Source organism: Hippocampus bargibanti, linkage group LG01 (assembly GCF_051943395.1).
Source record: "Hippocampus bargibanti isolate YZ-2025 linkage group LG01, ASM5194339v1, whole genome shotgun sequence".
In the NCBI taxonomy this organism is placed as follows: Eukaryota; Metazoa; Chordata; class Actinopteri; order Syngnathiformes; family Syngnathidae; genus Hippocampus; species Hippocampus bargibanti.
The window spans coordinates 71,171-96,522 of NC_142734.1; the positions used below are offsets into that span (position 1 = coordinate 71,171).

Sequence of the window (25,352 nt, forward strand, 5' to 3'; positions counted from 1 at the left end):
TTGTGATGGTCGTTGATGGCTCGATGGAATGGAGAGCTTTTCGCATCAAGTGTCTCAAGGAGCTCTGGCTTGCACATCTTACAAGTTGTGATCTTGCAACAGCAACAGATGCAGGCACACACACTAGAAACCTCATTCATAGATGGTTCCCTTGCTTATATGTTCTCTTCAAATTGCATAGATGGCTTGTGCGGGTTATTTGTGGAGCCTGATGGATGGGATATTTTAACCTTGCAGTCTACACTCTGCCGAGTCCAAATTTCACCGTGTTGTCTATCCATTTTCTCACCATTTCACTTTTGTTTTTTTTGCTTAGCTAAAGTGTTTGTAAGCCGAGGTATCACCGTATATGCCTGTAAGTATTGTTGCATCGTCCGTCTACATGTGTTGCTTCACTCTTTGTGTTCAATTCTCTGTTTTCTAAATGTCTACAAGACAGCGAATACTTGTGGCAAATTCTTTAGTGGCGCTCACCATTAGTTTGTGGCGCAGCCGCGCTCTGCTGGTTGCCGGCGACGCTGCCGTAGCCGCGCGGGTTGTAGTTGAGGCCTCCGTTGGTGTAGAGCTGCTCTTGGGCAAAAGCCGCGCTGGAGATGACGAAGCCCGAGGGGGCCGCGGAAGCGGGCTCCCGGCTGCAGGCCTGGTCAGCGACCACCGCCTCGTCCTGTCAACCGGCGCGCGCACACACACACACACACACACACACACACACACACACACACACACACACACACACACACACACACACACACACACACACACACACACACACACACACACACACACACACACACACACACACACACACACACACACACACACACACACACACACACACACACACACACACACACACACACACACACACACACACACTTTAGTGGCACTGAACCAGCAAAGACACTTTGTACGCACACACGTACTCATTCAAGAACATGTGATGAGATTCTATTCTCGCGAATTTAACGTTCGTAAGGCCAAAGGTTCGTTAGTTAAAGTGTGAGACGAATAAAGGCTAATGTAAATTTGGGTCTCTCCAAAAACAAATGTAGCATTTGAGCATATGTGCTCAACACTATCTCAGGTACTTTGGCGCCATCTTGTTGCACCTGACGTTCCAGAGAAAAAGCACAAATAGGGAAATGTATCATTTGAGTGGACTCGTTTCTACTTTATTCCTCCCAATGTGGGAGTTCAATGTGAGGCTTCATTGTCATTCAACACACTTACTATTTCATTCTCCCAGAAAGTCTCAACCCAAATCATGAGTACTTTGGCCTTTTGCGGAGGCACAATGTTAACAGCAGGACTTGTATTGGATTTTTGTGGTCAATATAGATTCCATTTTTACAATTTGTTTTGTTTACCGCTGGGTAGCTGTCAAGCCGCATCCTCTTGGCAGCGTTTCGGGTTTCGCTCTCGCATGCGGCGGCGAGGATGTTTTCAGCCATGGCAGAGGTGAGGTGAGGAGGGGTCGGTCTGATCTAGCAGCAAGAAATGGGGCAGCTTGAATCAATGGCAAATACTGCACAGAACTTGCAAAAAACACCAAAGCGTTTGACAGAACGCCAGTGACAAAGACTTCAACTGAAAGTGAGAGCCTCGTTTGATCTGAGTTGCATAGCCAGAGAATTGGCGGCACAGTGGGCCAGTGGTTAGTGCGCCGACCTCACGGTGCAGAGGCACCGGGTTCAATTCCAGCTTCGGCCTCCTTGTGTGGAATTAGCATGTTCTACTCGGGCCCGTGTGGCTTTTCTCCGGCTCTTCCGGTTTCCTCCCACAGGCTGATTGAACACTCCAAATTGTCCCGAGGTGGGAGTGAGAGCTTGGATGGTCGGTTGTTCGACTCTGTGTTACTGGCAACCGGTTCAGGGTGTCCCCCGCCTATTGCCTGAAGACGGCCGCGATAGGCTCCAGCACTGACGGACGGACGGATGGATGGATGGATAAGGAAGGCAACAAGTGTATAAAAACGCATCTTACAAAGAAGTGAAGCTTTTGTTGCTGGTCGGGAAGGAACAACATTGGGACAAATTGTCTTTCTGTGCAAGCGTTGCTTTCCTGTGAAAACACTTTTACCAGTTTACTTGTCACATGCAGCGCGATGATGAAAAGGTGGCTATGAATACGTACCTCAAAACCACTTTTTTTCATGCGCCGACAAGATTTGAGGTAGGTGCGAATGCGCTTGCGGGAACGCTCCTGGAACTCGGGGAACTGGCGACTGCACGATTCCATGATGGCCTGAATCTTCTCCTTGGGCTGTTTGGAGATGGGAACCATGCGGTCCAGATTCTCGTCCACAAACAGACGCACAAACATCTGAGAGAGGGGGAAAGGGAGGGACGGGACGTAGAGCAGAACAAATGGAGTGGGGGGGAGGGGGGATGGCGGCGGGTGGGCGGGAATGGGACGGAGCGATGGGAGGGGGAAGAGGCGAAGATCAAGAGGGAGCGGGAGGTTGAGGAAAGAATAAAATCAAAAATCACCACCCACACACGTGAGCAGACACGCAAATGAAACACGAGAAAGACAAGATGCAGCCATGCAACATACATCTTTTGGTTTTTTTTATTAGACTTTCAGATATAGAAGGAAATGCTCACAATTCACAATTTCGTAAGCTGCACCAATGGCAACTATTTTATACTAGAACAGGGCTCGGGAACCTTTCTCATTCAGAGAGCTACAAAAGCAAAATATTTACACATGTTCTTCGGTGAGAGGTACACACACACGCACGCACACACACACACACACACACACACACACACACACACACACACACACACACACACACACACACACACACACACACACACACACACACACACACACACACACACACACACGTGATTTCAACAAAATGTCAGAATGTATTCTTTCAACTAACTTTGTGATCACACCCACCATTAATATGAATATTTTTCCGTTCCTCATTATCGGTGAAAAAATCCAGCCAAACGACGGGAATGAAAGTCAAATTGCCGGGTACATGCGCAAGGTTACTGCTAGCTAGCCTGCGCACGGCTCATTAGCTTGCACGCTCGCTTTCCGCTGTCTCTCACAGAAGTACTATATTGATGCTAACGTTAGCATGGGGCTTATCAAAGTGCCACTGACATTCGACTGTTTCATCGATGGTCTTGTTTCATTGCAAATTAGAATCATGCCAGAACTTTTTCTCTCCACAAGGGAGAATCCCCAAAGTGTACGATACTCGTCAGGCTTATTTAAAAGGGAGCGTTTACCCTTTTGACATCAACGGCCACCTAGGTCAGTCATCCAATCAAAATTGCTCGATGAACATCAACAGCCAATTTAGGTCAGTACCGTCCAATCCAAATTATTTGATGAACCAGTTTATTTGTCACTTCACTACTGTACAAAAAGCATGCTAGATATGCAATCCATGAACCCAATGATAAAATGACATGCCATATCAACCGAGGTCAGTATCATCCAATCAAAATTGCGCTTTGTGCCAACTCCCGCCCAAGCAGGAAATGAACAGCGAAAAAGCCAGAATATGTATTTTGTTTTATCGGCGAGGCAGATGCAATCATCAAAAGAGCCATATATGGTTCCCGAGCCCTGCGCTAGAAGATAAACACAAAATGTCGGTCGATATTATTGTTTGTTGCCATGTGGTGCAGCACCATTTGTCTTCAAAGGTTTATATTCCCATAACATTGAGGCTTTTTGTCTGCATGTCAAAGCCATTTTATATTATTTGATCTGAGTGTTTTTTTTTTGGGGGGGGGGATATTCTTGATTGTTTTATTCAGTTGTCTTAACTTAAATACGTAGTATGTTAAGGGGTCCATTTGACCCGTGTCCATTTTTATGTTGACTAAAGCACTGGATATCCTTTCCTTTTCCTTTCTTCAAAACAGTTGTAAAATATCCCAATGGGATGGAAAAGATGTCGTCTCTCTTAAAGTATGTTTATCACATATCACAAACAGTTGTTGCCGATTGACCTATTGCTTGACATTTTTAGGGGATTTTTACATCCGGGTAAAAACGGCCCACAACATAATCAAGGTGATTTTTTTTTCTCTCAACATTATATTTTCAATTCCCGAATAAATGGGTGAATGGCAGTGAATGAGTTAAAATAACCCTTATTATGTCTAACATGAGATACAAGGGTTTTGAGATCCAAGCGCAAATGGATTTTGTAGTATTTTGGTCAACAATTTGCTGAAATGCTTGAAATGAAATTGAAAATGTGTGTGTGTGTGTGTGTGTGTGTGTGTGTGTGTGAGAAGGCAGAGGTGACTTACATTGAAGGCTTTAAGTCTTTCAGGGTCCATCCCCTCCGCATCGTTGATCTTGTCGCTGTCGTCGTGCTCATCGTGATCGTCGTCATCGTCGTCGATGATGTGCCCGCGGCCACAGCTCAAATCCTCAGCGCACGCGCTCACTTCCGTCTTCAGCGAGTCGTAGCTTCCTGAGCTGTACGGAGGCGACTGTGACAGACACGTCAGCACGTCGGCTGCCATCGCCACACACATACTCATATTTTTACTGACATGCGCAAACACTTCAAGTCATTCCCTGACAGACGATGTGCAAAAATGCGTCCGCTCCAGCGCCCGGGTTTTTGTCATTTTCACGCAAATTCCACGGCCCGCGCAATATTGACTTTTAGGACTACATAAACATTCAATGCAGCGTAAAACAACTTTATTATACGGTGCGGTTTATTTCTTTCATTACAATCCAATAGCAAATTTATTGTACGTAAAATAATGTCTATTTGGTGTCGTTTTATGGGGACCTGGAAACGGATCATTCTCATTTGTAATGGTTTCCTGTGGGAATTTATTGTTTGGAAGACACACTTTTTGCCTTCCACACATTTTGTGGGAAGCGATGACGTTGGTAAGCCGAGGTAGCGCTGTCTGTTATTTCATGTTGATTTTGACTTCTTTTCCTACGTGCCAAATTGCCAACAACAAACAAGAGGCGCGGCGCCCTCCACTCGCGTGAGGAGCATCCATTGGCACCAGTGACGTGCGGTGAGGTTCATGGCTGGTGGGGCACTGACGTCATCAATGACGTCATCACCCGTCTCTACTTAGTATTTGAACGTAAATTCAGCGATTTTGAAAAAAATCCTAAAACGTTGAAGTTAAATGGACAAGAACTTTGAAGTACAAATCACTAAATACATCTAACTGTTTAATTTATTTTTTCATTTGATACTTCCATGACAGCTTTCCATGATGGCAGGTGAGGCACTGCCTCACCTGCCTCCACTGACTGCACGTCACTGATTGGCACCGAGGGACGCGACGACATCATGTCCAGCGTTTCATGATTCTCGGATGCCTTGAAACATTGGACAAGGATGTGCATTTTGCACGTTTACCTTGGCATATTCTGTTTTGACGGGGTACTTCCTGTTAGGCTCTGCCGAGAAGGCGTTTGTCGGCGAGCACCCGGCGGGCGGCAATCGCTCGCTCGGGTTGACCGGCAATCGTTGGTCATCCGACGAGGATGAGGACGAGGCGGCGCTGAAGTCCAGGGGAGCGGCGGAGGCGTTTTCGGGCACTTCCCCGTAGGAGGCGCCGCCGCCGCCCTCCGAGGGCTTCCCGCCCGCAGGCGCCACCTCGCCGAGTGTCATCCCGTTGCCGCTACCGCTCTCGGAGGAGTCATCTTCTGCTGGGAGCCGCAAAAAAAAAAAAAAAAAACACACACTCGCATTCGACACTCATTTGACAATTACAACTACTTCCACGGTGGACAGGATAAACGACAGAATGTTGAGACGCTGAAAATCTGAGCATGTGTACCATTTTGTGCAAATACGGATTTCAAACAAGTAAACATTTTACTTGGTGTTTTTGGGCAGAGTAATGGCATTTCCAATCAATTTCTTTACATTCATTCATTTTTGAACTGCTCTATCCTCATAAATGTCATCGGGGGCGTTGGAGCATATTTCATCTGTCTTTGGACACCCTGAACCGCTTGACAGTCAATCGCAGGGCACAAAAAGACAAACAGCCATTCGCTCTCACTTTTTTTGGAGTCTTCAATCAGCCTAGCCTGCATGTTTTTGGACAACGGGAGGAAACTGGAGCACCCGGGAGACACCCACGCGGGCCCGGGGAGAACACGCAAACGCCACATCGGAATGCCAGAGCGGGATTCGACATCACGACCACGCCGCCCCCATTTCACTTTATTGTGGGGAGACACCCATTTCCTGCTTGATGAGTGCAGGCGCGTGCACGTTTGAAAGAAGGACAAACTCACCGTCATCGTCTTTGACGGCAGCTGGGAGGTTGTTAAGCCGCGCTCCGTCGGGGCGAGCGGGCTCAGGCGCCACCCAAGCGGCCTCCGTCCCGTTCACGTCCTCGCTGCTCACCGAGGAGTCATCCTGCCCCGAGAGACAAATACAAGACATGCATTTTGCCATCCCAACTTGAGGTTTTTGGGGAAAATAGCAAGGTTCGTGTCATTTGATGAAGAGCCAAGCTTCCGTTGAGTACGTTCGCAGGTTATTCGCCATAATTCGTGTGTACTGTGTGTTATTGAAGTCCAAGATGGCGCCAACTAGGCAGCCTTCAGCGAGCGCTCTCGCGAGCCTTGCTTTTTTTGTTGTTTGTGTGTTTTCTTTTGTCACTTTGCGGCGTTGCGCGTCGTGTGGAACGGACACGCCTTGTTTTTTCAGCATTTTTGGCCACGGCATTCATCAACAAGGAGACTCAGCTGAGCTTTTTCGGCAGCACAAATATTCCAGCACTGTTTTTGATTGAGGAATGTCAGTGACATTTGACTGTCAAATTATGCGATTATGCTTTTTTTTGCGCCTGTAATGGGCAGAATTTTTACAGCCCCGCTGTGTTCAGCGGAAAGGTCGGTGCTGTTGGACAGTCTGGCTCTAGAATCGTAGATTAACCAATGTCATTGAATGCACGTTAGAAATACACTAAAGTCACATCCCATTTGAATACAAAGGAACACAACTCGGCAATTCGCTACAATGATTATCATGCAAATAGCGACATTTGTTTGAATGTAAATCACGTACGGATGCCATATCCACGGAATTGATTTGGAAAAACGGCATCGCTCTCACTGGAATTGATCAAATATTCATTTGTCAACAAGTAAAACATGTGTTACGTATGATGGAACTTCATCAACTTTTCATTTCCACCGTTTCATTTTTAACTTACTGATTGGAATGCATATTTTAGAAAAAAAACCTTTGGAGACTCACCCTTTCAGTGGCAGTCATACACTGCAGTTTCATTTGTTTCAGGTAGGTGGCAGTCAGCGGCATGTTGTAGTCAATTTGGTCAGGGACCAGAGAGGCTGGACGATCATTTTCTGGAAAAATAACGACATCAATAAACCCGTCAAGATTCCACTCAACATTTTGTCTCAAAGCTGAATTCTCGCATTTTTCTACAATACAGAAGCACCGGAAGAGAGAAAATTAAAGGACAACCGACACCATTTTTTTGTTTCCTGACATCAGAAAACCGTTTGATAGCATCTAAAATACCCAAAACATGCAGGCTGATAGTTTGAGTCAAATGCAAAACACCAATCAAAATGACGTAAAGTGTCCCAAAACTACTTCAAAATGACCTCGGAAATGGCAAGAAGGCCCCGCCCCCTTGTTCGTGATGTCACGCCAGGACAGGATACTCCTTCACAAACAGCCCAGCTCCAGAATCAAAACAATGGCTTCAGAGAGTTCAGATTGGGAGAAGATGCTTTCTTGTTACTCATCCAGTTATGAATATGATTCAAATAGTTCTGAAGAGGAGAGAAATGGATTCAAGAAGTCCTTCCGTATCAATTCGAGCCATCTGGACTCTGTTGTAGCGTCCCAGAAAATGCACAAGATGGCGCACAAGCTCCGTTGGAAATGGGCTGATTTGTCCGCTGGGAATTGGTGTCAACTTACACCTTCTTTATGCGTGTTACCGCAATTGGCCGCGACACACAATTCACCATTGCGTTATTGATGTTGTTTTCCTTCTAATTTTGCCATCAACATGAAGTTTTCAGACCAACCAAAGTACCCAAAATACATTGTGTGTCGCTTTGTCGTTCCCTCCGTGACGTCACTTAGAGCATCGTCATCAACTCGAAAACAAGACTTCCTGAATATTCTGTTTGTCCTGGAATACGAGTGACAATGACAAAAACCCTGGCGCTGGAGTGGCCACATTTTTGCACGTCTGGCAGTGAATGAGTTAAATGTGCTGTCTGGTTTGTCTTAAAGGACAACCGACACCTGCGCACAAGTTGCTTCCATAATTTGTAAAATGACTTCAAATGACTTTGACGCATTCGACAAAGATTCCACGGCATATAGCTATATTTTACCTTTTTAATTTGTATTTTTTTAATGTGTGAATGTATTATTATTATTTTTAATCAAGTGCAACAAAATTAAGTGCAGTCCCCCAGTTTTCCACTAGAGGGAGACTGCCATCATCTAATTGCTGCATCCGGGCCTCTTGAGTCTTTGTTACGTCATGTTGATTCCATCCATGTATTTATTTATGTATTTTTTTCTCGCCGGCGCTTTCCTTCTTGGGGGTGAGTTGAAGGCCTATCCCAGATGAGTTGAAGCATGAGGCTGAGTCTTCCTTCTAATGGCGAATTCCACAAAAGCCACAAAGAAGACAAAGGCTTCACATGGAAGAACAATGTCGAGTCTTCCGCGAACTCGACCGAGACGTTTGATTTTGGAATGTTGGGGGAAGCCGGAGCATACATTCACCCCCCCCCCAAAAAAAAAAAGATGGAGCATACACCCCCCCCCCTCCAAAAAAAAGAGTCATTCTTGCAAATGTGCGTAGTGTGCACATGCTTCAATTCAACACAAATCTACGACCATACATTTGTGGCGTACAGCTCAGTCGTATTAAATGTTGAAGGACCATATCCAGCGATACCTGGGCTGACGAACGCTTTTGCTGACCATCTTTCTGCGGGTGAGCAGCGGCAGCCAGACGTGACTGCAAAGTGTCCTTGAGAGTTTTGAAAGGCACTTCCAAATGACGTGTATTATTATGAAATTTATTTCCCATCAGAAACCCTTAAAATGATAAAAACAAACAAAATTGGGGAATGGCGCTCGACGTCATCTTTTCAATTCCCGAATAAATTGGTGAATGAGTTAAAGGCTCCGGCTGTGTTTGGATGTTGCTCATGACGGCAGAATTAAGCGGATGTTTTGAGTTTGAGAGGCACTTATGATGAAAGTATTTCTCGGAGTGCTCGGTGCCGATGGAACGACGGGAGCGGCAATGGCCCTTAAAACTAGCCCATCAGTTAATGATGTCGCGGGAGCGAGCGGGTGGCCGGCACGGGTTGCCTTACCTTTGAACTCTGCGGCGCTGGGGTTGATGTGCATCCTCTTCTGACACTCGCCGCAGCTCATTAGGAAGCGAGTGACCGCCTCTCGAGGCAGGAAGGCGTAGGTCTCCGCTATCTGTGGGAGAGGATGGACATCAAATGTGCGCCACCATACACTTTTTTTGTCAAAATGTGCCATCGATGTTGTGGCCACGTGGCAGGTGATTGGTCTCCCTCCCTCCCTCCCTCCCTCCCTCTCTCTTTCGTGGCAGCAGAAGGCCCTCGCTCCACTCGCAGCCCCCCCCCACCCCAATCTGGAGTTTTTTTCTTCTGTTTAGCTGGCAAAATTGCAGCAATTTTCAAAGTTGAAAACTTTTCATGGCAAGGACGAGTGAGTTCCACAACTGTAGGTTAGCTTCGAATAGAAATCCGTGGCGAGCCGTCAGGCCCCGCAAGGCCTTCTCTGCTGGCCCAAGACTATTTGAATCGCAGACTAATGTGACTTATATTTTGTCCACCAATTGTTACGAAATCATTCCAAATGGTCTTTCGTGACTTTTCCCCGCCGTGCCGCTTCCAGATGCGTCTTTTCGTACGTTAGCATTTAACCAATCACATTTCAGCCATCGTTTGTGACCAGGCGGTCAGAAATCGACCTGGACGGAAAGCGAATGGATCTTCAACTGTCAATAACATTGAACTGTCGCGACTTGGACTTGAAGCGGATTTACGTGGGACAGGAGATGTGAGACAATCTCTTTTGGTCAATGGATGCGCGTTTGCTTTCAACATTTAGCTTGTCGTCGACGTGCACGTTCCACCATCATGTCCCTGATCCACCGGATGAATGACTCTGTGTGTCTTTGTGTTGTCGTATTATTTGTTAGTTCGGTTTTTTTTGGGTTCTTTTGACTTTAAGATGGTGTCGCGAGAGTGGCTGCCTTTCCGGCAGCTCCTGTATTTTGTTTTTCTACTTTCCTCTTCCTTTCATCACTTTGCTGCTGTGAAATGTCCATGTCTCCACTGCGAGACGCATAAAGGTACAGTGGAGTGGAGTTGGTGTCATGCCCCTTACCCCCCCCCCCCTAACTCTTCTACCATATATATACCCCCCTCCCCCAACCACTCTCCAGCGCCAAGCTCCCCTCCTTGTCCCCTCTGGCGTTTCCCTGGAAAATGCGACCTTCACGAGACCGCGGAGAGACAGCGGGGGTGCCCACCCCCGCCGGGCCCACCGGGCCCACCGCTGCTGCCACCGCTCCCCATCCCCTTTGCCTCCCCCCTCCCCCACATAGACACGCATGATGGCCCCTTGAGGCAGCTGAGAGGGAAAGGCCACCCAGAGGAGCGTGCTCGTCCCGGAAGGCCACGGTGACAGTTCCATATTATGCCCTGCCCCACTGATGCTGCCTCCTCAAAAGGGGACACACTATCAGACGTGACAGGACCTCTCTACAGGGCAGGGGCACAAGTAGAAATTGGTTACATTTTTTTTTAACGGGGTAACGGGGGTGAGGGGGGGGGGTCCTCAGGGAAAAGGGGAAGCGAGGTTGGTTTACCAAAGTCCTGCAAAACTGTCCAACGCGTACAAAGAAAAGTCACAAAGCTTATTTTTGTCTTATTGGATTAGAAAACGATGTTTTATGGGGCCCTGGGAACGGATGATTCTCATTTTCATGGTTTCTTATGGGAAATATATATTCAGAAGACAAACCTTTCACCTTACGCACACTTTCTGGGAACCAATGATGTTTGTGAGCTGAGGTATGACTGTATCCCAAACGTTAGGCTTGAAAAATCAATGTCTTTGACGTGAAAAAGAAAGTCATCAGCTAAAGAAAAGGATTGCATCTCGAAAACCTCCCGAGTCGGGTCACGAGGAGGCTGTTGTCAATCAATCAATCAATCAATCAATCAATCAATCAATACCATTTCTTGTATTTCAATTCAAGCAGCGGATGACAATCGAGCAAACGGAGGCTCGTTCGTCCCTCGTCTGAATGTCACCCAAAGTGCTGAGAAAAGCTGTCCGCCGGCCGTCCCGGGCAAAAGTCCAAAGTGTGATCGATCACTGACCGCTTTGTAGGTCTTCTTCTGGCCGGCGTGTTTGGGGGCCCGGCCCGGGTCGGCGCCAATCTCCACGTGCATGGCGTAGATGATGTCAAAGAAGTCTTCCACCACCGCCACGCGCTTCAGGGACGAATGATCCTGGGCTGAATTGCCGTCCGAACACTGAAATAAGCACACGACTCCACTTTAGTTTGCATCAATCGAAAGCAGCGAGCAGGGGACAGTGTGAGTGAAGGTATTATCGCCAAGAAAGCACGGCAACTTCACTTGGATCATCATCAAGAGGCAACCTGGAAGTTCGCCACCCACAAAGGTCAATAAAAGGACTTGATTATACACTACAGTTTATTTCTTTCATTACAATACAATCGCGCATTTCTTATCCATAAAATAAGGTCTATTGTGTGTAGTTTTAAGGCGTATTTAGTAGAAAATTCTTTTTTTATGGGGACCTGGAAACAGATTATTCTCCTTTTAATGGTTTCTTATGGGAAATCAAAGTTTGGCAGACTTACACACACTTTCTTGAAACCAATTGAGTTTGTAAGCTGCGGTATCACGAGGACCAGAAGAAAAGCATTCATATGAATGACCTTTTTTCTCATTTGTCATTCTCATCCCTGCTTTCATCATGTCACAAAGAGAGTCCAGCAAGTCCTGAAGAATGAAGGACTCTCTGCTGACAAATGAAAGCATCGGTCGGGCTCTACCACCTCTAAACATTAGGGATATATATAGGGTCAGAGCTACCAGCACAGTTTTAGTTTGCTGACGAAGCTTCCGGGATGAGAAGGGAACCGTCCGACACCTTGAAAGAAGTACAGATGAGGGCTGAAAAAACCCTCCTGTACGACCGAGAGCTTCAAATGGATCAAGTAGGAGCTGGTCTCTTGGGGTAAAATTCAAGAAAATGATGATTGAACGGCAGTAAATCAAATCAGCAAACCAGTTTGGGCTCGCGTCAGCAGTCAAAGCGGGCCCGGTGGCATACGAGGAGGGCACACAAAGGGTCACGTCAGTGCAGACGCTCTGAAAACATCTCATGTCCACAGCGTTTAAAAATAACCCGTTGAAGAGCAACAGTCCCTCCCACCGTCCGCCACCTCTGGCAGCTGTCCTGCCTCCTGCACCGCTGACCCTGTCGCCATAGAAACCGCCACTGATTTCTCTCGGGCAGGTGCGCTGGGCAAAGGGTCACGTGATGCAAGCGGGATCGCCAGGACAACGGTGTTGGCGGCGTTCTTCCCAATTGGCCTTTCGAGTCAAAGCGTTTCGGCATCCCGGGATGAGAATGAGAGAATGCTGATGTTTTGAAGGAGCATCCCAAGCATCAAAAGTTGTCCCATGGCCCCGAAGGGGGCACCGGGTTGCCCCTCCCTCCCTGAGAGTTGTGCGCCCATCCCCATTTGTGACATTTCTTGGTCCCATCCGGTCGGACGGACGGTGGGTCGGTCGGGGCAGGCGGGCAGTGCTTTCTTCCGCCTCGCCGATGCCCTCCCCCCTTTTTCCTTCTCTCTTCTTGCTCTCCCAAGTGCGAGGTAATGATGGTTGCCATGGCAACTAAAACCCGCTCACAGAGCGGGTTTGTTTTAATCCGGCCCGCCCCGCCTCTTGCCAGCCACTCTCCCCTGTCAGCGTGGGCTAAATGTAAGGCTAATAAATGAAATAATAACAAGCCTCCACCTCATCATTGCAGCCGCAATGGGGCAAGGTATCACCGGGGTAAGCCCCCCCCACCCCCAGTCCACCCGATGCCCCCGCTGGCATCACCCCTTTCCCGGTGTCATCATCCCCGGCGCTAGCGCTAGCGCTGCTTGGGACAATGGTGTCGGGTCCATTGGCGCTGGATTTAGATAATCTCATAGCAGCGCGGGTGTGCATTGCACCCAAAGCGCTGCATTGCATCTCTGCTGAATTCCTCCCAAATTCTCCTCGACGGATGTTTGCAGCACTCGCTTCGCTGGGGGGGGGGGGCCGGCGGGGCAGGGGGCTCACAAACATATATCTCTGAGATTCTCATTCTGAAATATTGACCTTATTGCGCAACGGTCGAACGTAACAATCGGCGCGTTTGTTGTGAGAGGGATGACCAAAAAAGCCGTCAAGTTGCTCACGGATGTTTTATTCCGAACAATTTGATCAAATACACAATGGTGGGTCTCAGCTCCCTGACACAGAAAACAATCGCGTGCCCCCAAATCAGTAAGAGAGACGAAAGCCGACGACTGAGAGTGAGACGCCCAGATTTCAAGGTGCACCACACGCATCTTCAAATGTGGCCCACACAAAGAAATCGAGTTGCCCATTTGGTCCTTCCTGGCATCTGGTTCCTCGGGAACGTCTCTGTTCCCGAGGTATTTATTTCCCAGGTAACCTCCAGGCGGGGTGGAAGGTAGATTGCGTGTTTGCTCACTTCCTTTCACCTGCGTCGTCGTCCAGGGTTTGGCCATGTTGTCGTTTCACACTTCCTTTGTGCCTGCCAGCCGGCGCCCCTTTGATCACCTGCCACCTGAAACATGTCTCCAACCAACAATACCTCTTTGTACTCACTCATAGCTATAGTTTCCAAGCAAAGCGATATTGATCCTGATTAAACTTAATATATTCATATTTATCTTGAGCAAGGTTTAATATGGCCAAATAAATGTAGCGATTTCCTTCAGCATGCAGTCAAAAAACAAAGGAACAAACTGATGCGCAACCTGTTGTGTGTGTGGCTGAGAAAACGCAGTTGGCCACGACGTCACTCTCATCAGCGAGTGACGAGCGTCGCAAGCTAAATGCTAAATTCCCCCTGAACACATCCCGCTTTCAAGCGTGCGATCTACGTGCGTTCAAGTGCAGTACACGTCGAGCGGGGAGAGTTGCAAGAACAGCTGTTGAATGCAAGCGCAGCTATTCGCTGTCATCAGAGGCGGCGTTTTACAGAGCAAAGGAGACATGTCAGCATCCCTAAACGGCAGGAAGGCATCGCGAGCGCGCTGCAAGGCTCCTTTGGCTCTTTCTTTGTCATCCCGCAGGACTTTGCTCTCCTCCCCAGCCACTGTACGACCAGCCCCCATCCTGGCGTCGACTCCCCGTCCCGCAACAAGCCGCTCTGTTGCTAGGAGACTGGAGGCTTCGAGTGGGCCGCCCCCCACCCCCGCCGGCACTCTCACGCACGCACGCCAGCCAGCCAGCACACGCAGAGCACACCCGTCGCTGACGACGACAGAGAGGAGCGGTGTCAGCTAACTAAAATTTGCTGGTAGCTCTGGCCCTATATCCATCTCCATCTATCCCGACTGTCCAGAGGTGGCGGTGCATGACCTCTGTTTTGATAGGTCCCTGCTCTAAGGTTGGCCGTGGGGAGCAGAGGAGGCCGGATACTTCCCATATAAGGTGCACCCGCGTATAGGCGCAGGGTCATCTTTGGAAGTAAATGAAGGCTTTCGGGTGCGCCGGTAGTTGAAATCTGTTCATCATGGAAGAAGAGACTCGCATTGCATTGAGGTGTTCATCCATTGATGAAAAATAAGAGAAAACCAGCGTTGTGGCAGTGCTGGAAATGCAGTCGTAGAGTGTTTCATGAGCCAGTACGTCAGTCCAGTCCTGACTTACTGTCTCATATCCGTGCCATCGTTCTCACGTATGCACGCTGGTAAAGTGTCCCTCATTCACCACTTGAGACTCGTGACAGATGATCAAGAAGTCCGTCAATATCAGTCAGCTAATGGACACGTAAACGGGGACAACTGATTAATAGTGGCGGGTTAAGGTGCGTATGACATCAAATGAGTGAGGAGAAGAGATTATCCCCCCGACCCCCATTGCTTTCTTTCTCCATCGCCACGTCTTCTTTTTTACCATCATTTTCTCCTTTCGGCCTCCGCTCACAAAGCTTGTCATTAAATCCACATGAGGTGCAGCCGCTAGCCCGCCCGCGCGCGTGTGTGTGTTTGTGGGTGCGCGTCTCTCCCATGATGAACATTCTTGGATGGCGAGTGTGACACTCCCAATATCTGACGGAAGCCGGCGGGACGAGCGCCGCTTACTGAAAGTGCACGCCACTCCTCTTGGATGGAAATGAGCCGCTCGCGCGCCAAAGCGTTTCCGTTGTCTCGCTGTGGCAAATTCCGTCTCGGGGGGGAAAAGCGTGAAAAGGCGAGCTTATGATATTAAAAGGTACAGCGAGACCTCCGCTGACGAACGCTTCAGCTCACCGACTCGTCGCCTCACGAACATTCAATTGACAAGCATATCGTCGCAGCTGACTGGCACGTTTTGCACGGCGGTGACCGTGGCCGATCCCAAAAAAGCAGGCAGGGGGGAGCGGCAGCGTGTCATTGACAAATTGTATTTAAAACGAGTCAGCGGGAACAAAATCTCAAAGATCATCAGAGGGTAAAAAGTATCAAAGAAAACCACGAGTAAAAACGCGCCAAGATGAAACAAAGCTGACAGGGTGAAACAAACAATGACCTGAGACGCGGAATGGTCGTGCCAAGAGTCCTTTTAACTGCCACTGATTGGAACCACTAACACCTGTGCGGCTGCAGGCGGGGCCGACAGCGCCACCCGCTGGTCGCCAACCGGACCGTGACACTGACAAACTAGTTTTCGGCGGACGAACCAAAGCACGCGGCGCCACGGTGGCCGGCGGAGTAGTTTTTCTCACCTCCCTTTGAGTATCGAGTGTAGTATTGTTGCTATTATGGGACCGAAAAAGACCCCACTGCGGGCTAGCGTTAAGCCGAAGAAGACGCAAAAGAACATTTGGATCGATTATTGGCCACTTAAAGAGGTGTGTAAGTGTGTGGGTGCGTTGACTCTGACGATCTCCCACGGCCCCCGGCCAGTTAAAAATGGTGTTAATTTCTCCTCCTATGGGGAAAGCAACGAGAGGTCTCTCCATGGCAACAGGAGAGGGTGCTGAAGGGAGGAAACGCAGATCAGCGACACCCCAACCCCACCCCCACTTCTTTGTACCAACAGGGCACAAAGTAGCGAGCAAACGTGCGGCCTCAGTGTTTGGACGACGGGGCGCACCTGCATGTCAAATCACCACAGTGGGGAGATTTCCAGATGACGACAACGACCACTGGGCCTTGACGTACTACTTCCATTGGATCAAGACACTCTCAATACTTTGAAACAATATTCCTCATCGGATCGTTGTGTTCCAATGAAGATAAACACTTGTCTCTAACTCATTCGCTGCCATTCACAAATGTATTCGGGAATTGAAAATATGACGTAGATTTCCCCAATTTGTTCGGCTTTTGTTTTTTCATGCTTGGTGCCGATAAAGCACTGGTCATGGCCTCTTGCCACTTTTTCCCCTTCCACAAGGGTGCAGCATTTCCCTTTTTGCCCATGTTAGCGCTTTGTTCCAGCTTCAGCTGTTGTTAAAGCGCTATATCAACCAATATGGAAGGATTGCATTGCATTTTGGACAGCCGCCCTCCTTTCAAGCTCAGATATCTCCAGACCCATATCATTTAGGAAATAACTCATTTTTTTCTCATGACAAAAGACAGTCGAAGGTTTCTTACGCTGCATTGAATGTTTATGTAGTCCTAAAACTCAATATTTTGGGCGTCTTGGAATTGGAGTGAAAATGACAAAAACCCTGGCACCGGGGTGGACACATTTTTGCACATCATCTGGCAGTGAATGAGTTGATGTTGCATCCATCCATTTTCCGTAGCGTTTCATCCTCGTTAGGGTGGCAGGAGTCCCGGAGCCTTTCCCTGCCGTTTTCGGGCACGAGGCGGGGGACACCCTGAATCATTTTGTCCAGACCTCGTCCGGCCTCCCTGTGTGGAGTTTGCATGCTCTCCATGGGCCTGCGTGGGTTTTCTCTGGGTCCTCCCACATTCTAAAAACTTGCATGCCCACAGGCTGATTGAAGACTAAAAGGTGGGCGGTTGTTTGTCTCTGTGTGCCCTGTGATTGGCTGGCAACCGGTTCAGGGTGTCCTCTGCCTACTGCCCACAGGCCGCTGGGATATGCTCCGGCACCCCCCCCCACCCCCACCCGCGTGCCGAGCGAGCATAAAGCGGTTCGTAAAACCAATGAATGAATGAATTCACCTCAAATGACTTTTTCAGACAACTTCAACTCAAAGTGGCCGATAGTCGCTTGAAGCTGCTTTTGATGTTTTTTTTTTCTTGCATGTGCGCTTTGTGCAAAACTGTTGATCATGTTGTGAGTCCATCCAAATGCGCTTTGATATTTGTCGTCCGGTTCTGCTGCGTCTGAGCGCACACTGAACGAATGACACAACAAATGCATCATTGGCTCCTGATTGTAGTTTTGGCCAACCAAAAGTGGCAAAGCCTTCAAGTAGAGGCCATGTGGCCTCCTGATAAGTTATCCCGGCGCGCTATCAAACAAAAAAAATGGCAACAAAAGCCCAGGAGATTGTAAAAACACACACAAAAAAGGTATTTATGCAAATGCCGTGGAATAGTAGAGAGAGGCTTCTTTTGACTCTGTGGTCCTTTCCCTGAAAAGATGGTCTCTCAGGGGATGCGTGGCCTAATTAATCAGATAATAAGGATGTTCGCCGTCTCGGACGATGCCGAGGTGCAAACACCTCGAGTCGCCTTTTCAAGACCTGAGACGGTTAAGAAGAACAACATTCAGCGCACAAAGACTTTTATTTTGTAAATTGAGGGAGGCACTACCCTGAAAAAGCCATGTTGGCTTGTTGTTGCTTGTCCAATCATTCCAAAAAGATGAAAACTCAACAAGGGGAGGCTTTCCACGATTGATTCCTTTTGCTGATCAAATCCAACAAAGTTTCCCATGGAGACTTCTAGTCAAGGGTTAGGAGACATTCCAATGACTTTTGCAAAAAAAGAAAGAAACTAGTGTGTATGTATGTATGTATGTATGTATGTATGTATGTATGTATGTATGTATGTATGTATGTATGTATGTATGTATGTATGCATGCGGCTCATTTTGATGTCATTTGAAAGAAGATCAAGTACATTGTAGAAATCAGTGGCGGGCCGCGCACGTCACACCTCTGCCTTCAGTCGTGCTGAGTCTCAATCAATCAGCTGCGAGTGCGGTGTGCTTTACGACATGCCCACTAGAGGGTACCGTTAACCAGGAAATGACTTGTAACGTAAAAAACACTGTCGTTTAACTGTTCCATCCAGCCGCAGACTGGACACTTCATACGAACGGTTTGGTTAAGCGCTTCATTGTTCCAGCTTTCAGTCCTTGTTTAAGCGTTATAGAAATCAATATGTACGGTATTGTATTGTCAGTGAAAGCCTTGCGAGTAAAACTTGAGGTCTGTCCCGCGGCCTTGCTGCAATATTCCCTGACCAGAGTGTCATGATTTGTCAAGCGCGACACGCAGCCGCAACGCGGCCACCGAAAGCCGCGGGTGAGGCTAATCGCGCATAGTTACGGCTTTCGGTTGACATGGCAACTAAAAGCAAAAGCTCACGACATATCGGGTCTTGATGTGTCTAACCTTCACCTCCCGTCAAGGCAAGTGTATTTTGGCTATCTTGGTAGGATGTCAATTTTGCGGCGCGTCTTTAGCGTGCGTCTGGCGCGACCGCCCTCCTCCTTCTTAATCGGGACATAACGTGAGCTAGACGAGGTTGCTTCTCCACGCGAGAGCAGTGCCGAAAACACGAGCAAAAAGCCCGATGCGGGCGGCGCGTGGCGCGTCGGGACAGTGGCCTGTCGACGCAGAGCCGACAGCCTTTGTCCCGTCGCACACTGAAGCCGCCTTGTGCGCCGCAGGGCGACGTACAGAGGAGGCCTTCTCGCCTTGTCCCTCCGCGTGCACGTCAGCTACGCGACCGCCCCCCGTGCAGGAACTTGGCACGGTCCGAGAGCAGCTGCGGGGGGGGCGTCCGGAGACACCAGCCGCCGCCCCCCACTCGGCCCCAGCGAGGACGTGGGCCTGCGACCGTCAACCGCGGATGCGTGCGCGCCTCATTTTCACGCTGGCGGATCTGAGACAAAAGCCCAAACGCCACTGAACCAAACTTGGAGTCGTCAAGACAACGATGTCGCCTTGGACTACTTCAGAAGGCAAATGCGTCCAACGCAATTCCAACACTTGTTCTTCTTCTTTGGTACAGGTAGCAACTACGGGGATAGCTCAGCTTAACAACTTCATTGCTTACCAGAAAGGCCAAAGGTTTATTTCCCGTACCATACCAAACCATTGAAAAGGAGAATAATCCCTTCCCAGGTCCCCATAAAACGTCATTTTCTACGAAATAAGCCTTAATACTACACAAAATATAACTTATTTTCACTATAATAAATGTGCTATGATATTTTAATGAAAGAAATAAACTGTACATTAAAATATCTATCTAGCTAGGTATCTGTCGGCCATCAATTGGCTAGCTAACTTTCTAGCTAGCTAGCTTTCTATCTGAGTTACTTCCGGGTGGAGTGAACGCTAGCGCGTGTGGCTGCCACTACTCACCCACAGAAAAACTGATCATGTGACTGCAAAGTGAGTTTTGAAAGGCGCTTAGAAATGAAATGTATGATGATTAGACTTTCTGCAGCCTCGTTGTTGTACGAAGTAGTTCTCGATGAAATAGGCGCGCACGAGTGACGTTCTGCCGTCGGCCCGCATGTGGATGGCCACCAATTGGATCTCCAATAGGAAGGGGATGTCCCCTTCCTACTTGCGAGCGAGCCGCGATACGCGACCCGGACGTTCCGTGGACGACAAAATGCGGCGGATGCCGGTGAGGCGCGCAGGTGTTGCCGCATTTGGGCCAGGACCGGGACAAGTGACACTCGGCCAACGTGGACAACATTTGCCGCTCAAAAGGCCACATTGACATCAAAACACAAGATGTGCGCATGTGTTGATTGTTTTGGGCGGGACGAGGAAGGCCCTTGTCGTGGCCACCTCCATCCTCAAGCAGCCGCTGATTCCAACACCGCATCACCACATCACCGCATGACCACATCACCACATGACCACATGACCACATGACCACATGACCACATCCTCTTCCTGCACATTACCACCTACCCGAAACACACGCACAAACATGTTTTTACCACAGAGTGGGGACAAGGTGTGTGAGGGATTTGCCCTGCGGGGACCCAATTTCAAAAAAAAAGCAAAATAATCAATACTTATCAAACTCATACAGATGTATTGTCAATTCAATTTTTTCTCTCTTACACACACACACAACATATTTTACTACATAGTGGGGACGAGGTGTGTGAAGTATTTGCCCAGTATTTGAACCCAATTTCAAACATGAAAGAAATGTCTTTCTGAAACAAATCTCGTCTCAATTCAGATTTCTCACACACACACAAAAACACGTTTTACTACATAGTGGGGACGAAGTGTGTGAGGGATTTGCCCAATTTCAAACGTGAAAACAATATATTGATGAAACTCGTACAAATATAATATGAATTCAAATTTCTCTCACTCTCACACACACACAGACAGACTTCCTTCCTTACCCCCCCACCCCCACCCCCCCACCCGATGAGGGTCGGACGGAAGCCCACCACCACCACCACGAGAGTGATGCGGGGTCCGATGCGCGCATCGCCCATCTCGGTGGGGGGTTTTGTCCGTCACGGCTGCACAACAGCCTCTCAGCATCGCCACCGCCGGCAGGCAGCGGCGTTGCTATGGCAGCAAGGATGAGAGTGCACGAGGGGCCGCTCGCGCGCGGACAGACAAAGTGGAGCGTTATCTAGCACGTGCGCGCGCGCACGCGCGGGGCGGAGATGGGACCGCCAAAAAAAATGGCCCTTTTTTTCTTTCCTAGCTTGGAAATGAAGACAAGTTGCTGACGGCGACGGGACAGCTCGCAGGCGCACACACACGCGCGCGCGCACGATGAGACTTTACCGTCGACTTGACCGGGACGTAAAGGACGGGCTTCCCCGGGGCTCCTTTCTTGTTGTGCTCCCCCAGAACCTGAAATCCTTTGGACTTGACCCAGAACTTGAATTTGGCGTTAATGTGGCTGTTGTCCACGTAGACGCCGTCCGCCTCGTCGTTTTGCAACAAGGTCTGCATGATTTTGTGGTACTTCCGTCGGGTGACGGTCTTGGTTTTGCCGGAGTCTCCGTAAGTGCGCAGGCACCAGTCCTGAAATTCGCCGAACATCTCCGCCTCCGAGGCGAGCGGACTTCGGCTGCGGCTCCTTTTGGAAGCGTCCGCGCACGCCGCCTTCTTGCTGGCCATGGCTCGCTCGCCCCTTCTCGCTCCTCTTCTTGCACGTCTGGATCCGACGGCCCGGCTAATAAAGAGCACACTTGAGCGGCTTCCTCCTCCTCCTCCTCCTCCCGCCGACGCCGCCGTCCCACGTCCGACGCGACTCGGTCCGGTCCGGTCCGGTCCTGGACGCGGTTCGATCGCTCGCAAGTGAGCCTGTTCGGACGACAGCGCGCGCGCGCACCTGTTTGCTGTCCCGACCGCAGCGGTGATAAAATGTCACTTCCTCAAATCGCGAGCGAGAGAGTGCGGATGGGAGGGAGCGGAAGGGAGGGGGTGGCCCGCCGGGCGGGAGGGGTGGCCCTTGGCCCTTCGTCCTGCTCCGGGGCGCTCATCGAGCCGGCCGCCTGGGCGTCAAATCTTCTCCACTTCAGAGGAGACAAAAGAACGCGCGTCGCTTTCACTTCTGAACGCGACCGTGCGGGTGACGACGACCGCTCGGGTCTTGCCCGTCCCGGTGCCTGTAACCTCTTCGGCGCTTCGTCTCCTCTCCTCTCGCACCTGTTTGAATGGCAAAGGCGCTCGTTCGCCTCGTCGCCCCTCCGCGACAGAAAGGAGGCCGCCACATCCGCGAAAAAGGACGTCAAGGGGATTTGTTTTTTTTTGTTTGTTTGTGGACGGCTTTCATCGTCCCGTTGAGCAACAAAGCACGTCTGAGGACGGCTTCTTTGTCCGATTGCGAGACAGCGAGACGGCGAGACGGGCCTTTGCAATTCCGCCACCATTCAAAGCGGAACAAGAAGTCCAAGAAAGAAAGAAATAGTGCCGACTTGCATGCTTTTCCCGTCGACGCCTCTTGGCCTCTTGCAAGCATGGCGTCGTCGTCCTGAGAGTGAAACGCGCTGAAAGAATTCAAGACAACGTCCGATGAAGGACGAGATCACTTTTTATTTCATTTCGTAGGACACCCCCCCCGCCCCCCCACACACACACACACACACAAACACACACAAACACTTTTTTGGTAACATACTCAACTGCAGGTGGGGGTTGCTGCTGAATGATACGTCATCATTCCAAAAAAAAGGAAGGAGAGGGTGGAGGGGGGGGGGGTCCTAAAAGTCCACCAAATTGCAACATCTGCCATGCAAAAAAAACTTCCCCATTCCTTACTTTACTTTCACTTTAGGCAGAAAAAAATGTGTTGTGATCCGCAAAAACTGCCATTTTGGGGGATTCATATTTTCCTTTTTTGCAAAATCAGTTATTTGACATCGAGTAACAGCCAATCAATCTGCGTTCAAAGCATTTGATTCGACTTCAAGAAAACTGAGCAACATTCACTTTCATTCAGAAATACGTACATGGCTGAAATATTCACAGGCGCTTCCTTCAACTTTTATTACTTCTCAGATTTATGAATGTGTGAAATTAAATTCCACTGAAATCAAATGTATAATAATAATATTATTATTATTACCATAATAATTAGCATTATAAAAATTATAATGATAATAAATTATTATTATTAATGGTGTGAATGTGTTATTTCCAGAGAAAAGCTTATTCTGTGACTGTAAAGTGACCTTGAGAGTTTTGAAAGGCGCTGATAATTGAAATGTATTACTATTATTATTGTTATTATTGTTATTGGTAGTGGTAGTAGTATTAATAATAATTATATTCTATTTTTTAAGACACTTTCGTCCTTACTTTCATGCATGAAGTGTACTTCAGTGGCCCAGCACCATTTGTGACTATCAGTATAGGTTCAATTGACAAAGTTGATCGAAAATGAAGTCATTCATCCATTCATTCATTCCTTGTGTGTTCTACATACTTGGCAATAAAGATGATTCTGATTCATTCATTCATTCATTCATCTTTCGGACTGCTTAATGTTCATTGGGGTCGAGGGGTGCTGGGGACCCCCTGAATCAGTTGCCACAGAGACAAAGCACCATTTGCGTTCATACTCCTACCTAGGGACAATTTGGTGTTCACTCAACCTGCCATGCGCTCTTTTGGAATGTGAGAGGAAACCGGAACACCCGGAGAAAACCCACGCAGAACATGCAAACCGCATACAGGGAAGCCGGAGCTGGAAATGAACCCGGTACCTCTGCACTGTGAAGTCGGGGTGCTGAGCACTCAGCTAGCGAGCCGCCGGAAGTCTTTATCTTGTTTTGCTGTTGTTCAGATGGTGTTTGCACGAGACTCTGCGTGGCCAATTGAGTGTATTTAGTATTTAGCTCAAGCGCATCAAGAAAAATCACTGGATTGAAGACAAAAAGAACGCCAAGTGTCTGCACGATGATCGATCCATTTGTCTGACATTGACCCACATGTTCGGACGGCTGGGACTGTTTTCCCTCCTCACGGGGGGTCTTGTTTGTCCAGTTAGACGCCTGTGTGTGACTCCCCCCGGCCTGGACATTACAGGCCCCAAGCGCTGACCGCTGCTGTTGCCATGACAGCAGCTCAGCAGAGTCTGTGTGGGATGGCCCGTTGTCCGCGCTCCATCCGCACTGGACAAAATGGGACAAAAAGACCCACCCCGGACAGCCACGCGTCAAATGCTACTCCGGCTCTTTGATGCGTGTGCGCGCGCCGATTGGCCAAAACCTGGGCAAGCCATTTCCTTTCATTTCATCATTTGGTGTCCAGGACGTCTGTGGAAGCGCTCGGTTGGACGGGAGTGGTCCAACGATTCCACCAAAAGGCTTCTTCGGCCGTCATCTGTCCTTCTTTCAAGGTGTCGGACAGTTCACTCCTCACCAGAGGCCGTGGCCAGCGCTCTCTCGGAAACCCAAACAAGAAAAAGACAAAACCCAAACACATTCTGGAACGGCGCTCATCGTCATATTTTCAATTCCCGAATCAATTCATGAATACATTGTGAGATGTGAGACAAGGTGAAAGGCAGGCGGATTGCTTGGAGTGTGGAAAGTGCACAACAGCAACAGCATCAGGCGAGCGGGCGAGCGCTAAACGGGGGCAAAGAATCAAAGCGACGTGAAGTGAAGACAATGCGTGGCAAACGTCCTGACGGCGGATGAGGAGGCATCGGCCTCGCTCACCATGACGAGTGGACGCTGCCTGGACAACCTGACCACTACTGCCTCCTCAAGGTGGAAATGAAAAACGCAGCCCTTTTGGGTCCCGTCCGCTCAGCCATCCCGCACAAAAGCACTCACAGTCGTGGTTTCGCACCGAGCACCCAAGATATACAAAGTCCAGGCTAATACGAAGTACAAAGACGAGTTGACAGCGTCCCGTTTTAGCGTCCTGATGAAGGACTAACTGACATCAGAAAAACCTTTTAGCGCATCTAAAATACCCAGAACACGCAGGCTGATATCAATTTTGAGTCAAATGCAAAACACCAATGAAAATGACGTCAAGTGTCCCAAAACTGCCACAAAATGAGCTCGGAGATGCCGAGTTTCAGAAGGTCCCGCCCCCGTGTTGGTGACGTCACGTCAGGATACTCCTTCACAAACTGCCTCGCTCCGGAATCAAAACAATGGCTTCGGAGAGTTCAGATTCGGAAAAAAAGATCATTTCTTGTTCCTCATCCAGTTATGAATATGATTCAAACGGTTCTGAAGAGGAGAGCATCAATGATCGATTCAAGAAGTCCTTCCGTATCAATCGGAGCCGTCTGGACTCCAATGTAGCAACCGGAAAATGCACAAAATGGCGCACAAGCTACTGATTTGTCCACTGGGAATTTGTGTCCACTTTCACCTTCTTTATGCGTGTT

At 48.9% G+C, this 25,352-nt stretch overlaps 1 protein-coding gene across 4 annotated transcripts in view; it reads right to left on the minus strand.

The window, feature by feature from the left end:
• nol4la (nucleolar protein 4-like a) overlaps positions 1 to 24,630 on the minus strand; it is a 29,731-nt gene extending 5,101 nt beyond the window's left edge. For 2 of the 4 annotated variants that reach the window (XR_016116630.1, XM_089010155.1), the window contains exons 1-10: positions 21,278 to 24,607; positions 11,416 to 11,571; positions 9,364 to 9,475; positions 7,241 to 7,350; positions 6,271 to 6,394; positions 5,381 to 5,673; positions 4,290 to 4,475; positions 2,134 to 2,322; positions 1,368 to 1,484; positions 475 to 664 (exon numbers count right to left, since the gene is read on the minus strand). Coding sequence is in view for 3 of the 4 variants with exons in the window: in XM_089010155.1 (XP_088866281.1) it covers positions 475 to 664; positions 1,368 to 1,484; positions 2,134 to 2,322; positions 4,290 to 4,475; positions 5,381 to 5,673; positions 6,271 to 6,394; positions 7,241 to 7,350; positions 9,364 to 9,475; positions 11,416 to 11,571; positions 21,278 to 21,616 (1,816 nt within the window). In the remaining variant the exon portion in view is untranslated. Of the gene's footprint in view, positions 1 to 474; positions 665 to 1,367; positions 2,062 to 2,133; positions 2,323 to 4,289; positions 4,476 to 5,380; positions 5,674 to 6,270; positions 6,395 to 7,240; positions 7,351 to 9,363; positions 9,476 to 11,415; positions 11,572 to 21,277 lie in introns of those variants that run through there. The other 2 variants (XM_089010276.1, XM_089010360.1) reach the window with 2 other exon arrangements.
• Between the last annotated feature and the right edge of the window lie 722 nt (positions 24,631 to 25,352).